Consider the following 17,303-nt stretch of genomic DNA (forward strand, 5'->3'; position numbering starts at 1 on the left):
AAGCAACATATAGGCTTCAACTCTTCGGTCTCTTAATTTGCACCATGTAGTATGAAGCATTATTAACATCTCCTTCAACTGTACAAGAAGGTCAAACATTGTAGCGTCATTAAATTAGTTGGGTTGCCTTGGATATGGTTTGAAGGAAACTCATTTATAGGCTTTCTAAAAACCTCAGGCATTTTCTACTCCAACATTTACAAGAACTTCGAAGTCGTGAACTTCAATAAGCTATATAGCCACCATGACAACATGCAAGTATTATATCTTAACTTTACTTGCCAACAATGGTAAATGGAAACTTCGGTGGGAAATGCACACTAGTGTCCAAGAAAAAGAAAAAAATCATATTCTGCCAATTCTCTAACTCATCAACAACATGAGAATGATCCAACAAAAAATTGCTTCGCACACTCTTGATCAAGACTGTGCGCGAAATCAATATATGGTGTGGTTGAAGCTTGAAAAAACTTCTACCTTTCAACCTAAGTGTCCACAAAAAAAAAAGCTTCAACCATTGAAGCTATGTGCTTAAGGGAAAAAGCTTCAACCACTCAAACTATGTGTCCAAAGGAGAAAAGCTTCAACCACTCAAGGTATGTATCCAAAGGAAAAAGCTTCAGCCACTCAAGCTATGCGCCCAAAGGAAAAAGCTTCAACCACTCAAACTACGTGTCCAAAGGAAAAAACTTCAGCCAAGCTATGCGCCTAGAAGAAAAAGCTTCAGCCACTGAAGCTATGTGTCTAAAGGAAAAAGTTTCAGCCACTCAATCTATGTGCCCAAAGGAAAAAACATCAACCCTTCAAGCCATTTGTCCAAAGGAAAAATCTTCAACCACTCAAGTTATATACACAAATGAAAAAACTTCAATCAGATTTACTTTTCTCAACAAACAAAGAAAGAAGGAATTGGGCTTAAGAAAAAAAAAATATATGTACTTTGATAAGCTTATATTTATATATATTTTATATCAAATTTACTTGTCTTTTCTTAGTTAGTTCCTTATATTTTTTGAGTTATTTACTTTGTTTTTGTGTTTTGAAGGATTTGTCAAGTAAAGAAAAGAAAAATAGCACAAGTGGAATTTTAAGTAACAAATTCGTCAAAACTGTCTGTGCAGGTCAGCTGACTTTGGAAGCAAGTTGCAGACAGCTCATAATGAATTAGAGAATGAGCCTTATATGCTTGCAAAGCTACGGATGTCTATTTTCTGGAGCATTTTGTGGATTGTTAATATCATTTTTGTAGAAGAAGTTATGGGCGTTTTAACACTGAAATGTTCCTAAGAGGCTGAGCAGTTTGTAACTGACAAGAAAGGATTGAAAGCAATAAATCCAATAAATCTAGCAGCCAAAACTGATGCAATCAAGAACAAACCAGCTGACAGGAAATGGAATTAAAGATGAGGATTAAGAGGGAGTAATTGGCATAAAGGCTACCCAAGGAGTACAATTGTTTTACCATTTCCTCTCACTTATTGTCATCACTAAATGGCTATTAGTGGGTGAGTTAAGGAGAAGAAAATGATGCAACAAGAATTGGTTTAAAAGTAGCGTTGGGGAAGGAAGGAAAGAGGAGAGCCTTAGTCGATTTCTTTTGGTTCTATTTTCTCAAACTTCTTTTGTTTTAACTTAAGGATTGTGTTACTATATTTTTAGTAGTTAGGGGCTGTTTTGAAGCCCCGAATATGATTGCAAGTTTGTTATGACATTTCGTTTGAATTACTTTTATGAATGGATGAAAATTGGTTCACTACTTGTCTTATTGATGAATTCTTTATATGTTTTCTACGGATGCATACTTAGTAAGCATATCTAGGATTCTAATGCTATGAATATGTGTGTGCCTGCCCTTGTCGAATGAGGACCTACATATGTTCTAGTGTAGTACTTGTTAATTGCGATTAACATATGAATCAATTTCTAGGATAAGTAAGACAACGCTAGTACTTACGATGCCTTGTGATGACTCAAACTCTTTTCGTTCTTAATGATTTCTACTTGTTAAATCTATGAACACATCATTCTAGATTGCATGCTAGGGACTAAGTTAAGTTGAAAACGCCATTCTCTCAACATACTACATAAGAAAGAGTAATAGGTTGAGTTCTAACATTGAGCCAACTTGAGCATCTTCATTCGAAAATGAAGGGAAGTTGAATGAAACATAACATGTTTGCATGATTATTTGGTGGTGGATAGCAATTCCCCTAACTCATTTTTCTTAATTTGCGAACTACTGAAAAATCTGTTTCTGTTCTGTTTTTGTTTGATTTAATTTAAATAGCAAATCAACTCCAAAAATCCCAAATATTTGTGTGAGTGTAGCTCTGTGTGTCTAGTATTTTCATCTAAAATTTCGTAGACTTTAGATAAGTATAAGTCGGTCTAATAATTATTTTTTGGTGGCTGGCCAGTAGGGACAACAGCCCAGTTTTTGTAACATTTTAAGTAGTTAGATAAAACAATCTTCTGCGGGAAAGACCCTTATTTTCATATGCTACAATTGACAAATATTATCGTTAATAAGGAAAATTAATAGGACATTTGTGTGCTACTTTGGGCTTAAGAAAAAAAGATATATGTACTTGGGCTACATCCAAAAAAAAGAGGAAAGAATTTTTAAAGTCTTTTTTCTTCATTGGCACGGGAAATATAAGACACCTCCTTTGGTAATCCTCATCGATAGGAGATTTGGTGGACTCCTAATATATGCTAATACACTTTAGTACTCCAAAGTTTCATGAGTACTCACCAATTTGGGTTTTGCAAGTCTCCAACCGAGAAGCTTTCGTCACTCGTGAACTTGGGGGACCACTGTTTGTTCTGTAGTTCCCCACCCTCGAAACTACTAAGCATCGGTCAACCTCATACCTTCAAGGACCCACTAAAGAGTTCATGTGGAGGCACCCTTGCCGAAGCACATGAGTTTTTCTCCAATCAAGAGACCAATCACAACACGACAAGTGTCAACCTAAAAATAAAACTCCTAGAGTCCCACATCAATCGTGGATGGGAGCCGAAGGCCCTCATCAACTATACAGGGAGACCGTTCTCGAACAATTAATTCCAAATGTCATTATTGTGCATAAACTCGTCATTAGAACTCACTAATGATGATTATGCTTAAACTTATGTCTTGTGTAAAATCTTCACTATTGATGAGGACTCCTCCACCCTCGTGGATGTAGCCCCATTTAAGGTGAACCACATACATCTTGTGTTGCTTCCCTACCTCCATCTCTTTACATATTATCCTCACTAGGTAATGGAGCAACATTGCGATGGTTACAAACTCGACACTTTACGTCGTTCCAAAGTCTCACTGATTTTGTGCATCAACATTTGTAAATAGTTTCTTGCAAGCAATTAAGCCCGCGCGATGCTGTGAATTTTAAAACTGTGTTAAGCAGGCGGAATATATTAAAATCTATTAGCATCCTTATGTTCAACAAAGAATAAAAAATAGATGTTTGTAATATATAGCAAAAGTTTTAAAACTCTTTAATTCTTCTAAGTAAATTTGACAAATACGTACAATCCAATCTTCGTCGACCAGTTCAAGCGTATACTTTTTCTTTTCTTCTATCAAATTTGTCATGTCACCCAAGGTCATATGCAAAGCCAGCTAACTGAAAACATTCGTGTTAAGTTGTGCAAAAAGTTGAGCACGCTTTAATTGAAAAAATAATCACTAATACAATTAGGCAAGAAGGGGACGAAGATAATCCTGAGGAGTTAGAAATATTTTGACTTCAACAAGAAGATATTAACAAGGTTTTACATACGTACCCAAAAGCTCCAAGGTGTGGTATCAACTCCAAAAAAAAAAAAAAAAAAAAAAAAAAAAAAAAAAAAAAAAAAAAAAAAAAACCATCCCAAACAATAGTATAGAAATGTTTTTGTCCATCTAAAACCTTTTCTTATTTATTTTTATTTTATTTTATTTATTTTTTTTTTTTGTGGCCTTGCTTATTATTGTACTTATTAACAATTACTACTATGTTGAGGCGAGTTTCTTTACAATTGGACCAAGAAAAATAATAACTTATTACGATGTGGTATTTATTCCTGAACCCAAACTAGGACCAAAACTGTTTACGACTATAAATAAGTTATTCCTTTCTATAGAGAGGCCTTACTGTAGCATTCATAGCTCTTATAGCTTTTTATTGAATTATTGAATCTCAAAGAATACTTGCATACAAATGCGGAAGGTATTGAAATACAAATACATAAAATGGACAATTATCCACTTAAATGTTTATAATCAACAATAAATTTCTTTTAATTCCTTCAATTCTTCTTAAGCAAATTTTTGAACCAATGTGCTGAGAGTTTTGGGTGTCTTTTCAGCCCGTCATTATAATCCACGTAGTTTAAACCAAATCGGACGGTGTATCCCGAATCCCATTCAAAGTCATCCAACAATGTCCATGGAAAGTATCCCTTCACTTTCGCACCATTTCTGCACACAAATACACAAATGTTCAAATGGATTAGGTCAATATAATGATTAAATAACAATAACTTAAGAAGGCTAGGCAGTATATAGCCTTAATTAATTTGTTAATAACTACTTACTTGATCGCCGCTTGAAGGTAACATAGGTGACGGTAGTGGTAGTCAATTCTATTGGTATCATGAAGAGCCTCGTCAATTGATAGTTCTGGATTATTCAACTCTGATACACCTACGTACATATTATTGCACAAAAGATTAAATTTAGTTTTTTCCTCTTAAAAAAAAAAAAAAAAAAAAAAAAAAAAAAAAAAAAGGTGTAGTTTCATTTAACACCATTATAAATATGTGAAACATTTGCATTTAATCAAGGCTTAAAGGTATGTATGACATACCATTCTCAGTAATATAAATGAGTGGATCATTATATTTTTCCTTTGTGTAGAGCACAAGATCGTGAATTCCTTTTGGATATACATATAACCAATCTGAAGCAGTCTGCAACACCATTTCAAGATAATACGTTAATATTGGGGTAAAAAACTAATCCTCCAAATGCAAATAGCTCAAAATGATAAATTTGATGTATACCTGTGGACCAATAAGTACTCCATTAAGCTCAGCTGCCACAATATTTACAAACATTAGAATACAATTGGTGTAAATATTAGAATATAATTAATGTAATTAAGAAGTCAAACTAGGTCAAGAAGAACAAAGAACTTAAGCTATTGAAAGTAAGTTTCCTTTCGCACTCACTTGTAAGATCAGCTTGAGGGTCTGTTACGAAGCTTGCCTGTAGTGAATTGTTCTTCGGTGTACTAGTTGCGTATCTAGCAGTATAATAATTTATTCCAAGAAAATCAAACGATCCGTTTAGCAACTTGGATTGTTCTTTTGTGAATTTTGGCAATCTTTTTCCTACAATTGATCGCATGGTGTGTGGATAGTCACCACTTGTTAACGGGTCCAAAAACCTACAAAACATGAAAATTCCAAATATTAGCCTAATTATAGCATTATATATAAAGAGTAATGCTAGCTAGGTTGTATCAATGTTACAAGTCATAAGTAAATATGTAATTGAGTTTATATATAATTTATTAAGACACTTGCCATCCAAACATAAAATCCAAAGATCGTAAGGCAGCATCTTTATCTTGCTTTGACTCCGAAGCAGGCTCAAACCAGTATGTCACCAATGTTATTCCTATCAAGCCTTTCTGAGATGCCTGCCCAAAAATATGAATTTTGGTTGAATAAATAGGAGTTATAGAAAAAACATACAACCTTTAGATTATCTTACTACTGAGAGTATTCCCTCTTGTATTACATCTCAATCATAATGATTCATATAGAATTCTCAATTAGGAGCCAATATGCTGACCCAAAAAAAAAAAAAAATAAAATAAAAAAAAAAGAAACTGTTATTGAACCTGATATCTATTCTTGTACAATTCTACAGCTGCTCCATGAGCAAGAAGAATGTGGTGTGTCACCAAGTATGGTTCAATGGCTGAATCTCCACCGGTGCAGTTTAGATTTTGCCAAGAAGAGCAGCGTCCCGGTGCTAGAGTCCCAACAGCATAACCCATGCTACTAAAAGTATATGGCTCATTTACCGTGAACCAGTGCTTGACTCGATCCCCAAATTCCTTATAACAAAGTTCTGCATAGTCTTTAAAATGATCGCTGTAGATACAAATTTATGTTACGTATATCAGTATGTATTTTATCAAATTATCAATGAGAAAATAAATTTTGTTCACTTACACAATACGAGGGCTTAAGAAACCACCATATTCATCTTCTAAAGCTTGGGGAACATCCCAATGAAAGAGTGTTACAAACGGCTTTAAACCTGTAGTACATGATCAGTAAAATCAAATTAAAAGTCTAATTGAATGATGTTCTAAAAATTCATGTAATAATTGTTTAAGGTAGGATGATTAACCATTGCGTAGGAGTTCATTGATGAGATTGTTGTAATAATCAATTCCTTTTCTGTTAACGCCACCACTTAATGTTCCATCTAATTAGAAAAAAAATAACAAGAAAAAAAAAGGGTTAACCAGCTGATAACTCGATCACATTACTTTAGTTAAAAGTATATAAAGAGAATAATTTTCTTGTAGGAAAAATAATTCTTATGCACAATATTGACATTGGTCCCAACCAAATATGAGGATGTGGAGCAACTTACTTGGTAATAATCTGGACCATGAAATAGATAATCTGTAAGCATCCAACTCCATATCCTTCATGATCCCCACATCTTCCTAAAATGACAAAAGTTTAAAATTAAATATTGAGGATCTCATTATATATTGTCTTTTTTATTTTATTTTTATAAAGGCTCCAATTTAATATGTTAACATGTGCCCTTCAAGTATAAAGGGTCAAGAGACAAAGTTATGAGGTTTTAGACCTTATAGCGGTGATATTGATCTATAGCGACGTCTCCGTTACTGCCATCAGCGATTTTTTCTGTAGTTATTCAAAAACATAATGGTGAAATCCATATCATGTGCAAGGTACTTTATATGCGTGCGCACTGATGAAGTATATACATATATTGTACAGATCACATGACCACGTACTATTCGTCTCCCAACAAAGTGCATGGTTATTAGAGAGGTTGGAGTTTACTTGTCCTCACGAAGAAAAGAATGAGGTGCTATTTATACTCCTTTTGAAATGAAGTAGCTAAAGTTTTCATATTACCAATTGATTAAATCACAGACCTGGATGTTTGTGGGTGAAGGTATCCCATATGCTTGGGCCTCTTCCATCTTCTTTTACTGCACCTTCATACTGAAATATACACACATGCATATACGTAAGAGTACTACTACACACGCAAGGAAGATGTCAACATTATAATTCATGCATGGATGCTAACTGCATGCATAAAATACACCAAAAATATGGTAAATAATCCCAAAAGAAATATGTAAATGTGAGTGTGTGTGTAAAATACATATATATACAGACCTGGTAAGCTGCGGAACCTGTGCCAAATATAAACCCTGGTTCAAAACTGCTGCGATTGAGAAATTCGCAATGAACAGGTGGATCTGTATTAGTTGCTTTGCTATTTGTCAATGCAAAGCCAATGAGTAGCAGCACACCAAAGAGCAAAGATCGTGAATATTTCATTGCCATAACTTGGGAGTTTTGATATCGATCGAGATAATTAAGTTATCTCCTCCTGGAATATTGCATGGGGTTTATATAGAGAAAGGGAGGAAGGGATATGGTGTCTACGTACTAGCTCATGAGAATAGGAAAGGGTTAAAAATTGTAAACAAAATTGACTTTGAAAGCCCTAGTTTAAAGACCAAGTCATGGTTTGACTTTGATTTAATATTTTTCATTTATATATATTTTTACAATTCAAAAACACAAAAGTTTGACCCCTCTCTATTTTTTCTAATTTTTTTCTTTATTTGAATTTTTGGGACTTATATTGAATTTTGAAAGCCCTAGTTTAAAGACCAAATCATGGTCTGTAGTTTAAAAGAAAGCACGTTCCACCTATGAGGAATGCACATACTCTTCAAATTTTATATTGTGATTCTTCAGTTCCTTAATCTTTATTTGAAGATCATCTAAAAAAAAATAATTATTTGAATTTGAAATCGTTTAGTCATTTAAATATATGAATCCAATCGATAGTGTTGATACCAAGTAAAAGATTTATAATGAACTATTCATTATGTTGACATATTTGGATAACTACACAGTCTTCAATTTGAACAGTTTTTTGTATATATGATATTCAAATTAAGATTAAAAAATCAATAACTTATACTATATATATTAAAATACATTATTTATAAAAACAAATTATTCCTTGAGTTGAAAAGTAAGATAATGTAGATAACTGTACGATCAATCTCATTTTAATTTGCAATGATCAATCCTTGAGTTACCCTTGAGTTTTCCCGCAAAAGAAAATGTTAACTGCATTAGGAAACAAAGAGTCATTTATCTGCATGTTTATATGATGTATGTCCAAATGTTTAAGGCATAACTTTTGAAGTTGAATATGGAAGATTAGCTATAGGGACTTGTTCAAACAGTAGAAAATTACTTGACCCAACAAAAAAATAGAAATTTATGACGAGAATTCTTTACGTAAGTACGTAAGCGATAAAGATGAAGAATTTAATCTTGATCTTTTTCTTCTTGTTTGAGTTTTAGTATTGAATTGGTAAACCTAGTGGTTTTTTGAAATTGGTTTTCCACTCTAATTAAGAAGGCATCGAAATAGCTAGGTTCTCAAGTTGGCTATTTTGCTCCTAAAGATTGTCAAAGGATTCCATTGGGTGGTTTTTTCGAAGGTTTGGACACCCTTCAAAGTATAGTAGTTACACATTCTTCTTGCTTGTACAAGAATGAGAATTGTGAAGGGTTAAAATTTGTAAACAAAATTGGCCTTGAAATTCCTAGTTTAAAGTCCAAGTCATGGTCTGTAATTTAAAAGAAAGCACGTTTCATGTACCCATTAGTTGTCTACGTACGTAAAAGAATGGATAATCCTTGCGTTCCACCTATGAGGAATGCACATATTCTACAAATTTTATATTGTGATCGTTTAGTTTCTTAATTTTTATTTGAACATCATCTAAACAAAAAGAATTATTTGAATAAAAGATTTATAACGAACTATTCATTTTATTGATACATTTGGATGACTAAACAGTCTTCAATTTGAATAGTTTTTTGTATATATGATATTCAAATTAAGATTAAGAAATTAATAACTTATACTACAAAAATACATTATTTACAAAAAAATTATTCCTTGAGTTGAAAAGTAAGATAATGTACACAACAGTTCGATCAATCTCATCTTAATTTGAAATGATCAATCCTTGAATTACTCTTGAGTTTTCTATCGAAAGAAAATATTTTCTGGATTCGGAAACAAAGAGTCATTTATCTGCATGTTTATATTATGCTTGTCGAACTGTTGATGGGCAAAACTTTTGAAGTTGAATATGGGCGATTAGCTACAGAGACTTATTCAAACAGTAGAAAATTATTTGACTCAACAAAAAAGTAGAAATTTATGACCAGAATTCTTTACATAAGTATTTAATCGATAAGTATGAAGAATTAATTAATCTTGATCTTTTTCTTCTTGTTAAAGTTTTAATATTGAATCCGTAAACCCAGTGGTTTTGTGAAATTGTATTTCCACGCTAATTAAGAAGGCATCGAAATAGCTAGGTTCTCAAATTGGCTATTTTGCTCCTAAAGATTGTGAAATGATACCATTGGGGTGGTTTCTTCTTGGTAGTACAAGAAATTGATTAGTTGTTTCAAGACACTGGTTTTTATTAGCTTACATCTATTTATTTTGATTTAATATTTTTCATTTATATATATTTTTACAATTCAAAAACACAAAAGTTTGACCCCTCTCTAATTTTTCTAATTTTTTTCTTTATTTGAATTTTTGGGACTTATATTGAATTTTAGTGTGTCTCGCAACCTGAAGGAATTGGGAGGGGGGTCATTTCATTTTTGGATATAGAATGAATAGGTTCAGGATATGAGAGAATTAAGTATACCCACTAGAAAGACTAATCCAAACCATAATGATGTGCCAGAAAATAGAACATTTTTGTTACCCGACCAACCCTCAGGAGAAGCAAATGCAACATCTACACTAATCAGCAAGCTTGGATGACACGGCTTGGGCCATGGTGGAACCTCGTAGTGGTGGTGCCACCCCGCTTATGACCGCATTTTACCTCGTGGATCTCCGCGGTCCCATTTCTTGACTATTGGAATTTTCTCTGGTGGAATTTTCTAAATTTCTAGCCATTATATTTTTCTTATACGTTTTATCAAAGAACCTTCGCAAATAAAAAATTCTAATAATAAGAACGTATGAAAAATATTCAAATGGACTAGAAAATAGAGAAAAACCTTTTTATGCGAGAGTCTTCTACGAGTATGGATCTTAGCTCTCAATGAAAGCACCAATTTGCGGATGCAAATTTCTTCCTCCTTGATCTTGAACAAAATTGCACCTACAAAACAAATAACACCTTAGGTTAAGGCCAAGAGCCTCACACGCTCATGATGAATGAGGGGGATTTGGCCGAAGAACTTCCGATGCCAAAGTTAGAATATAGAGAGAAAAGTGTTTGAGAGTTTTGGAGAATTTTAGCAAGAGTCCTCCATTTTGGTGAAAATGGGAGCCAATATATAGGGCATGGCCGATCTTCTTTGGAAGAAAGGGTGGACGACCCTTGGGTATTTTTGGGGGTGTAATGAGTGATTTAATTGGTGATTAATGGATTAATTAGGAATTAATCCATTAATTAGCCAATTAACCTTCACTTAAATGGAATGTTATGTAGGTTATAAAATAATTACCTAAGATGAGGATGGATGAGAATATCTTTGAATTGGTTACCTATTTTGGATACTTTTGACTTGATTGAAGGATGATTGTCCACTGCTCGCGCGTACGAATCCCGATATGCCTCAAGGATATTTTTATCATCTTTTACCCAAAAATTCACGTATCGCCTTGTGATTATTTGTAGCTTCACAATATCAATAGAAGGCTTCCCAGAACCCCCTTACTAGTTCACTCAAACTAACTTCTCTGAAAGCTTTGCCGAATCCTATTTCGAACTCCATCAAACAAATAAACAAAACTAGAATTAGAATGCAAGCTTACAGTTTGTAAGTACCCAAAAAGCTGTAATAAAATCTACACTTAAAGCTTTGAGACTTACGAAAACAGAGCTAAGACTTTCTTCTCAAAATACCTAGGAACTAAAATTAGGGAAAACTAAAATTGGGGCTTTTAAGGTAGCTGTTTATAGGAAGGAAAGAAATCATTATCACCTAAGCCTAGACCTTCCAGCTATACCTAATAAGCTAGATTACTCAACTAATCAGAGAGGATGAATGAGCAGGCTAGGCGGATCGGGATCCTCTCCTGATTCTTAAAAATTGATCCTGCTGAGCAGGTAATCGTGATCGTTGAAATGTGATCCAACGGTCATAATTATTATAACTTTATAAGATTTTCCTGTTTGTAGCAGTTAGATTAAATTTCAACGATCACGATTTCGTGCTCAGCAAGTTCAGTTTTTTAAGATTAGGAGAGGATCTGATCCTAGGCTAAAATCCAAATTGGAAGACATCTGGCTATAGACTACCACCTCTTGCTTTATATCTCTAATTCCAATGGCACGCTTAACTCGCTCTGAAATAAAGTTTTGATAATGATGGGAATTTAAGAATACCTTAAAAGGTTAGTTGTTATATTTGTCCTTCGTGTCCAGAAGAGTTGAGAGGAATAGAGAATAGTTGAGAGAAAGGGAGAGTAAGCTGGAAACATATTAAAATATAATATAGGAATGGTTGAGGTTTGAGGTTGTTGGGCATGGGACAACTAATTGTCCATTTTAGCTTCCCCGTTTGTTTTGTTTTATTGCTTTTAATGGCCTTTAGCTAATATTAATAATCTTATAAAACTCAATAATAACATGCACAAATAGATTGTAAGGGGAATTAACAATTAAAACAAGTTACACATACTAATAAAAATAATCATACTATTTAACAGTAATTTAAATGAGGGTTTTCACAACATATGACTTGTCTACTTCATTAAAGTTGAGCTTGAAAATTCAAAATTACTTTTTAAACATAAATGTAGAGATATGTCAATGTTTGTATTGATTCAAAACAACATTTTCAAGCTATATAAGAGATTTAGTACACCAATATATTGCCTTACTTTGAAAGAATTCTTAGTTTGTCAACTTTATTTATCTCCTATTCCTTTTCTAACATATTAATTTCAATTCTCATTTTTCCTTATGCCTCTCATAGGATATAGTAAATGGAATTTCAACTTCTGAAAGTTTGGACGAGATGACATGTCATATATGACAACTACAAATACATAAAAACAAATACAGATGTGTAATTGATGTCATAAATGCTAATTATATTATATATTTACCCGCTTAACTTTCTGTTTGCAGGAATCAATAACAAATTCTAATGTCTTTTCACAAGATGAATGAGGCAAACAACATAAAAATTGATCAAGACTTTCTTTTTGTAGATTTTTGCAAATGGAAAATTGGAGGTGTGGAGAATGCACATGATATTTTGGCGTTGTGCAACACGAGGAAAAAAAGGAAATGGGCCAGTTCGGAACAGGTCCACGGGTCCTTTTCTTTCTTTTTTTTTTTCCCCTTTTTTTGCTGGTTTAGATCGCCTCCCGAACTTGCTCGCTTATCCTCCATATCTTTGACATCGCTGGAGCTTCACCGGATTCTGCAAAGAAGATCTAGAAATTGTCTAGGGTTAGAATCAGCTCTATTCCTTCACCAAATTAAATCAAAACCCTCCAGAAAAGGGTGTGAATGAAATAACCTTTCTTGGTCTGCAACAAGTGCCGGCTGATAAAAGCTTGAGATTCAAAGGCACCATCTGCAGCCACACAAACAGAAATCAAAAAGTTCACAGCTTTGCTGAATCTAAGCTTATTTGAATCAAAACCCAGCAATATACAACATATAAATACATATATAGAATTTTAGATGTTAAATTTGGCAGTACTTGAAATGAAAGTTGGAGAGGAAGAAGAAGCAGGAAGACCTAGAAAAAGGAAGAGGAAAACAATGGAAAAGCAGAAGCAGAAGCTCTGATTAAACACCATACTTTATGGGTTTTCTCTGTCATCACTACCAACCTTTTCGCCCTCTACACTCTTCTTCCAGCTACTACGACTTCAAATCTATCCCCGGAAACGCCGTGTTCACCCAAACCTGCCTCGATTCTACGTCGCGAAAGCCAAAATGTCTCAAATCCTCATCCGGGCCTTCTCCCTCTGAACTATTCTTCAACCACCCAGCCGCCTTCTCCATTCCATAACCACAACAACCAATCTCCCTCCTTGCCACCGCCGAGTCATCATCAACCCGCCCAGCCCTTATTGTTGACTCGCAGGAAAACGGAGTTTGACTCATCCACGACCTCATGGCGTAAGTGGAAGCCATCCAACAGAACATCTTCAACCTTGCCAAAGCTCTAGTGACCCAAATTGGCTACCTAGCAGGTTCATAAGCAGGTGTTGGCACTCAAGTAGGAGAGGAGAGAGATGGAGTTTGAGAAGACGATGGAGATTGGAGTGAGCGATTGAATCTCGAAGTGGAAACCTGGACACACGGGACATCCACTAGGGTAGGAATTAACGCTTAAGATTAGATGATAGAGTATCATTTAATCTACACCGTTCATTATTATTAGAAATGGGTCGGTCTGGGACCCTATTTTTCTCAGGATTAAGACTCGGCCTGCCCCGTATTTGACAACGCCCCGTACCTTCCCGGCCCGTTTAGTTTCTACAATATTTGGAACCAGTCCGTACCTGCCCCGAACCTACATTACCAGTCCCAACCCGTGGTTCCTCTACCCCTTTGCCCACCCCAAACTGACAATACTATCCTTTCTCCTATGCTTCATTCAATTTCCACCTTTCCCTACTTCTCTCGCGCTCTCTCCTCTCGCTCTCATCTGGTTCGAGCACAGACCCATCTATCCTCTTCATCTCCTCTGGTTCAAGCACTCTTCACCAACAAAAGGTGAGTTTTCTTTCGTTTCAATTTCTAATTTGCTTATTTTGACAATTTTTTGTTGGAATATTGAAATATTGAACTGATTCAACTATAAGTCATTTTCTTCATTTTTCTGCAATTGATTTTTGTTCCAAAATGATTTGCTGATTAATTTGGTTAAATTCTATTTTTAAGTAATTTCAGCCACTCAAGCTATGTGCCCAAAGGAAAAAACTTCAACCATTCAAGTCATTTATCCAAAGGAAAAAGCTTCAACCACTCAAGTTATATACACAAATGAAAAAACTTCAATAAGATTTTCTTTTCTCAACAAAAAAAAGAAAGAAGGAATTGGGCTTAAGAAAAAAAAATATATGTACTTGGGCTACATCCAAAAAAAAAAGAGGAAAGAATTTTAAAGTCTTTTTTCTTCATTGGCTCGGGAAACATAAGACACCTTCTTCAGTAATCCTCATCAATAGGAGATTTGGGGGACACCTAATATATTCTAATACACTTTAGTACTCGAAAGTTTCATGAGTACTCACCAATTTGGGTTTTGCAAGTCTCCAACCCAGAAGCTTTCCTCACTCGTGAACTTGGGGGACCACTGTTTGTTCTGTAGTTCACCACCCTCGAAACTACTAAGAATCAGTCAACCTCATACCTTTAAGGACCCACTGAAGAGTTGATGTGGAGGCACCCATGCTGAAGAACATGAGTTTTTCTCCAATCAAGAAACCAATTACAACACGGCAAGCATCAACCTAAAAACAAAACTCCTAAAGTCCCACATCAATCGTGGATGGGAGCCGAATACCCTCATCAACTATACAAGGAGACCGTTCTCGAACAATGAATTCCCAATATCATTATTGTGCATAAACTCATCATTAGAACTCACTAATGATGATTATGCTTAAACTTATGTCTTGTGTAAAATCTTCATTATTAATGAGGACTCCTCCACCCTCGTTGGTGTAGCCCAATTTAAGGTGAACAACGTACATCTTGTGTTGCTTACCTACCTCCATCTCTTTGCATATTATCGTCACTAGGTGATGGAGCAACCTTGCGATGGTTACAAACTTCACACTTTACATCGTCCCAAAGTCTCACTGATTTTGTGCATCAACATTTGCAAATAGTTTCTTACAAGCAAGTGAGCCCGCGTGATGCTGTGAGTTTTAAAACTGTGTTAAACAAGCGGAATATATTAAAATCTATTAGCATCCTTATGTCAACAAAGAATAAAAAATAGATGTTTGTAATATATAGCAAAAGTTTTAAAACTCTTTAATTCTTCTAGGTAAATTTGATAAATACGTACAATCCAATCTTTGACCAATTTAAGCGTATACTTTTTCTTTTCTTGTATCAAATTTGTCATGTCACCCAAGGTCATATGCAAAGCCAGCTAACTGAAAACATTTGTATTAAGTTGTACAAAAGTTGAGTACGCTTTAATTGAAAAAATAATCACTAATACAATTAGGCAAGAAGGGGAAGGAGATAATCCCGAGGATCTAGAAAAATTTTGATTTCAACAAGAAGTTATTGACAAGGTTTTACATACGTACCTGCAAGCTCCAAGCTGTGGTATCAACTCCAAAAAATAAAAAAAATAAAAAAATTGCCCCAAACGTTAGTATAGAAATGTTTTAGTCCATCTTAAACTTTTGGTAGCTGAGCTTAATGGAGTACTTATTGGTCCACAGGTATACACCAAATTTTTCATTTTGAGCTATTTGCATTTGGAGGATTAGTTTTTTACCCCAACATTTACGTATTATTTTGAAATGGTGTTGCAGACTGCTTCAGATTGGTTATATGTATATCCAAAAGGAATTCACGATCTTGTGCTCTACACAAAGGAAAAATATAATGACCCACGCATTTATATTACTGAGAATGGTATGTCATACATACTTTTAAGCCTTGATTAATTGCAAAAGTTTCACTTATTTATAATGGTGTAAAATGAAACTACACGTCTTTTTATATTTTTAGAGGAAAAAACTAAATTTAATTTTTTGTGCAATAATATGTACGTAGGTGTATTGGAGTAGAATAATCCAGAATTATCAATTGACGAGGATCTTCATGACAGGAGTAGAATTGACTACCGTCGCCTGTGTTACCTTCAAGCAGCAATCAAGTAAGTAGTTATTAACAAATTAATTAAGGCTACATACTGCCTAGCCTTCTTAAGTTATTGTTATTTAATCATTATATTGACCTAATCCATTTGAACATTTGTGTAATTGTGTGCAGAAATGGTGCGAAAGTGAAGGCATACTTTCCATGGACATTGTTGGATGACTTTGAATGAGATTCTGGATACACCGTCTGATTTGGTTTAAACTAAGTGGATTATAATGACGGGCTGAAAAGACACCCAAAACTCTCAGTTCAAAAATTTGCTTAAGAAGAATTGAAGAAATTAAAAGAAATTTATTGTTGATTATAAACATTTAAGTGGATAATTGCCCTTTTTATGTATTTGTATTTCAATTCCTTCTGCATTTGTATTTCAATTCCTTCTGCATTTGTATTTCCTTTCAATAATGTAAGTATTCTTTGAGATTCAATAATTCAATAAAAAGCTATAAGAGCTGTGAATGCTACAGTAAAACCTCTCTATATAAAGGAATAACTTATTTATAGTCATAAACAGTTTTGGTCCTACTTTGGGTTCAGGAATAAATACCACATTGTAATAAGTTATTATTTTTCTTGGTCCTATTGTAAAGAAACTCGCCTCAACATGGTAGTAATTGTTAATAAGTACAATAATAAGCAAGGCCACAAAAAAAAAAAAAGGTTTAAGATGGACAAAAACATTTCTATACTATTGTTTGGGACGATTTTATTTTTTTATTTTCTGGCCTTTGCTTATTATTGTACTTATTAATAATTACTACTATTTCGTGGCAAGTTTCTTTACAACAGGACCAAGAAAAATAATAACTTATATTACAATGTGGTATTTATTCATGAACCCAAATTGGGACCAAAACTGTTTATGACTATAAATAAGTTATTCCTTTATATGGAGAGGTTTTACTGTAGCATTGACATCTCTTATAGCTTTTATTGAATTATTGAATCTCAAAGAATACTTACATTATTGAAAGGAAATACAAATGCAGAAGGAATTGAAATACAAATACATAAAAAGGAAAATTATCCACCTAAGTGTTTATAATCAACAATTAATTTCTTTTAATTCCT

The 17,303-nt window shown here is 34.0% G+C and overlaps 1 protein-coding gene across 1 annotated transcript; it reads right to left on the minus strand.

Moving 5' to 3' along the window:
• Positions 1-4,215: 4,215 nt before the first annotated feature.
• On the minus strand, positions 4,216-7,674 carry LOC125470942 (beta-glucosidase 12-like). The gene is made up of 13 exons (XM_048570759.1): positions 7,456-7,674; positions 7,206-7,275; positions 6,890-6,948; positions 6,665-6,740; positions 6,416-6,493; positions 6,235-6,322; positions 5,898-6,153; positions 5,578-5,693; positions 5,221-5,438; positions 5,053-5,084; positions 4,857-4,959; positions 4,585-4,693; positions 4,216-4,468 (listed from the first exon to the last, which is right to left on the minus strand). Exons 1-13 carry the CDS (start codon positions 7,624-7,626, stop codon positions 4,297-4,299), a joined length of 1,548 nt encoding a protein of 515 aa, XP_048426716.1. The 5' UTR covers positions 7,627-7,674; the 3' UTR covers positions 4,216-4,296.
• Between the last annotated feature and the right edge of the window lie 9,629 nt (positions 7,675-17,303).

Source organism: the organism of the source record quoted next, unplaced genomic scaffold (assembly GCF_019419815.1).
Source record: "Pyrus x bretschneideri cultivar Hongxiangsu unplaced genomic scaffold, Pyrus_bretschneideri_v1 Contig55, whole genome shotgun sequence".
NCBI lineage: Eukaryota > Viridiplantae > Streptophyta > Magnoliopsida > Rosales > Rosaceae > Pyrus > Pyrus x bretschneideri.

What these genes read in the sequence shown, in the direction of transcription:
- LOC125470942 (XM_048570759.1), bottom strand. Translation starts at nt 7,626, where the DNA reads ATGGCAATGAAATATTCACGATCTTTGCTCTTTGGTGTGCTGCTACTC. An exon ending in TTCTTAAGCCCTCGTATTGT is followed by an intron (nt 6,154 to 6,234) that starts GTAAGTGAACAA and finishes TTGTATCTACAG; the next exon opens with CGATCATTTTAAAGACTATG. An exon ending in CATTTATATTACTGAGAATG is followed by an intron (nt 4,694 to 4,856) that starts GTATGTCATACA and finishes ATATGTACGTAG; the next exon opens with GTGTATCAGAGTTGAATAAT.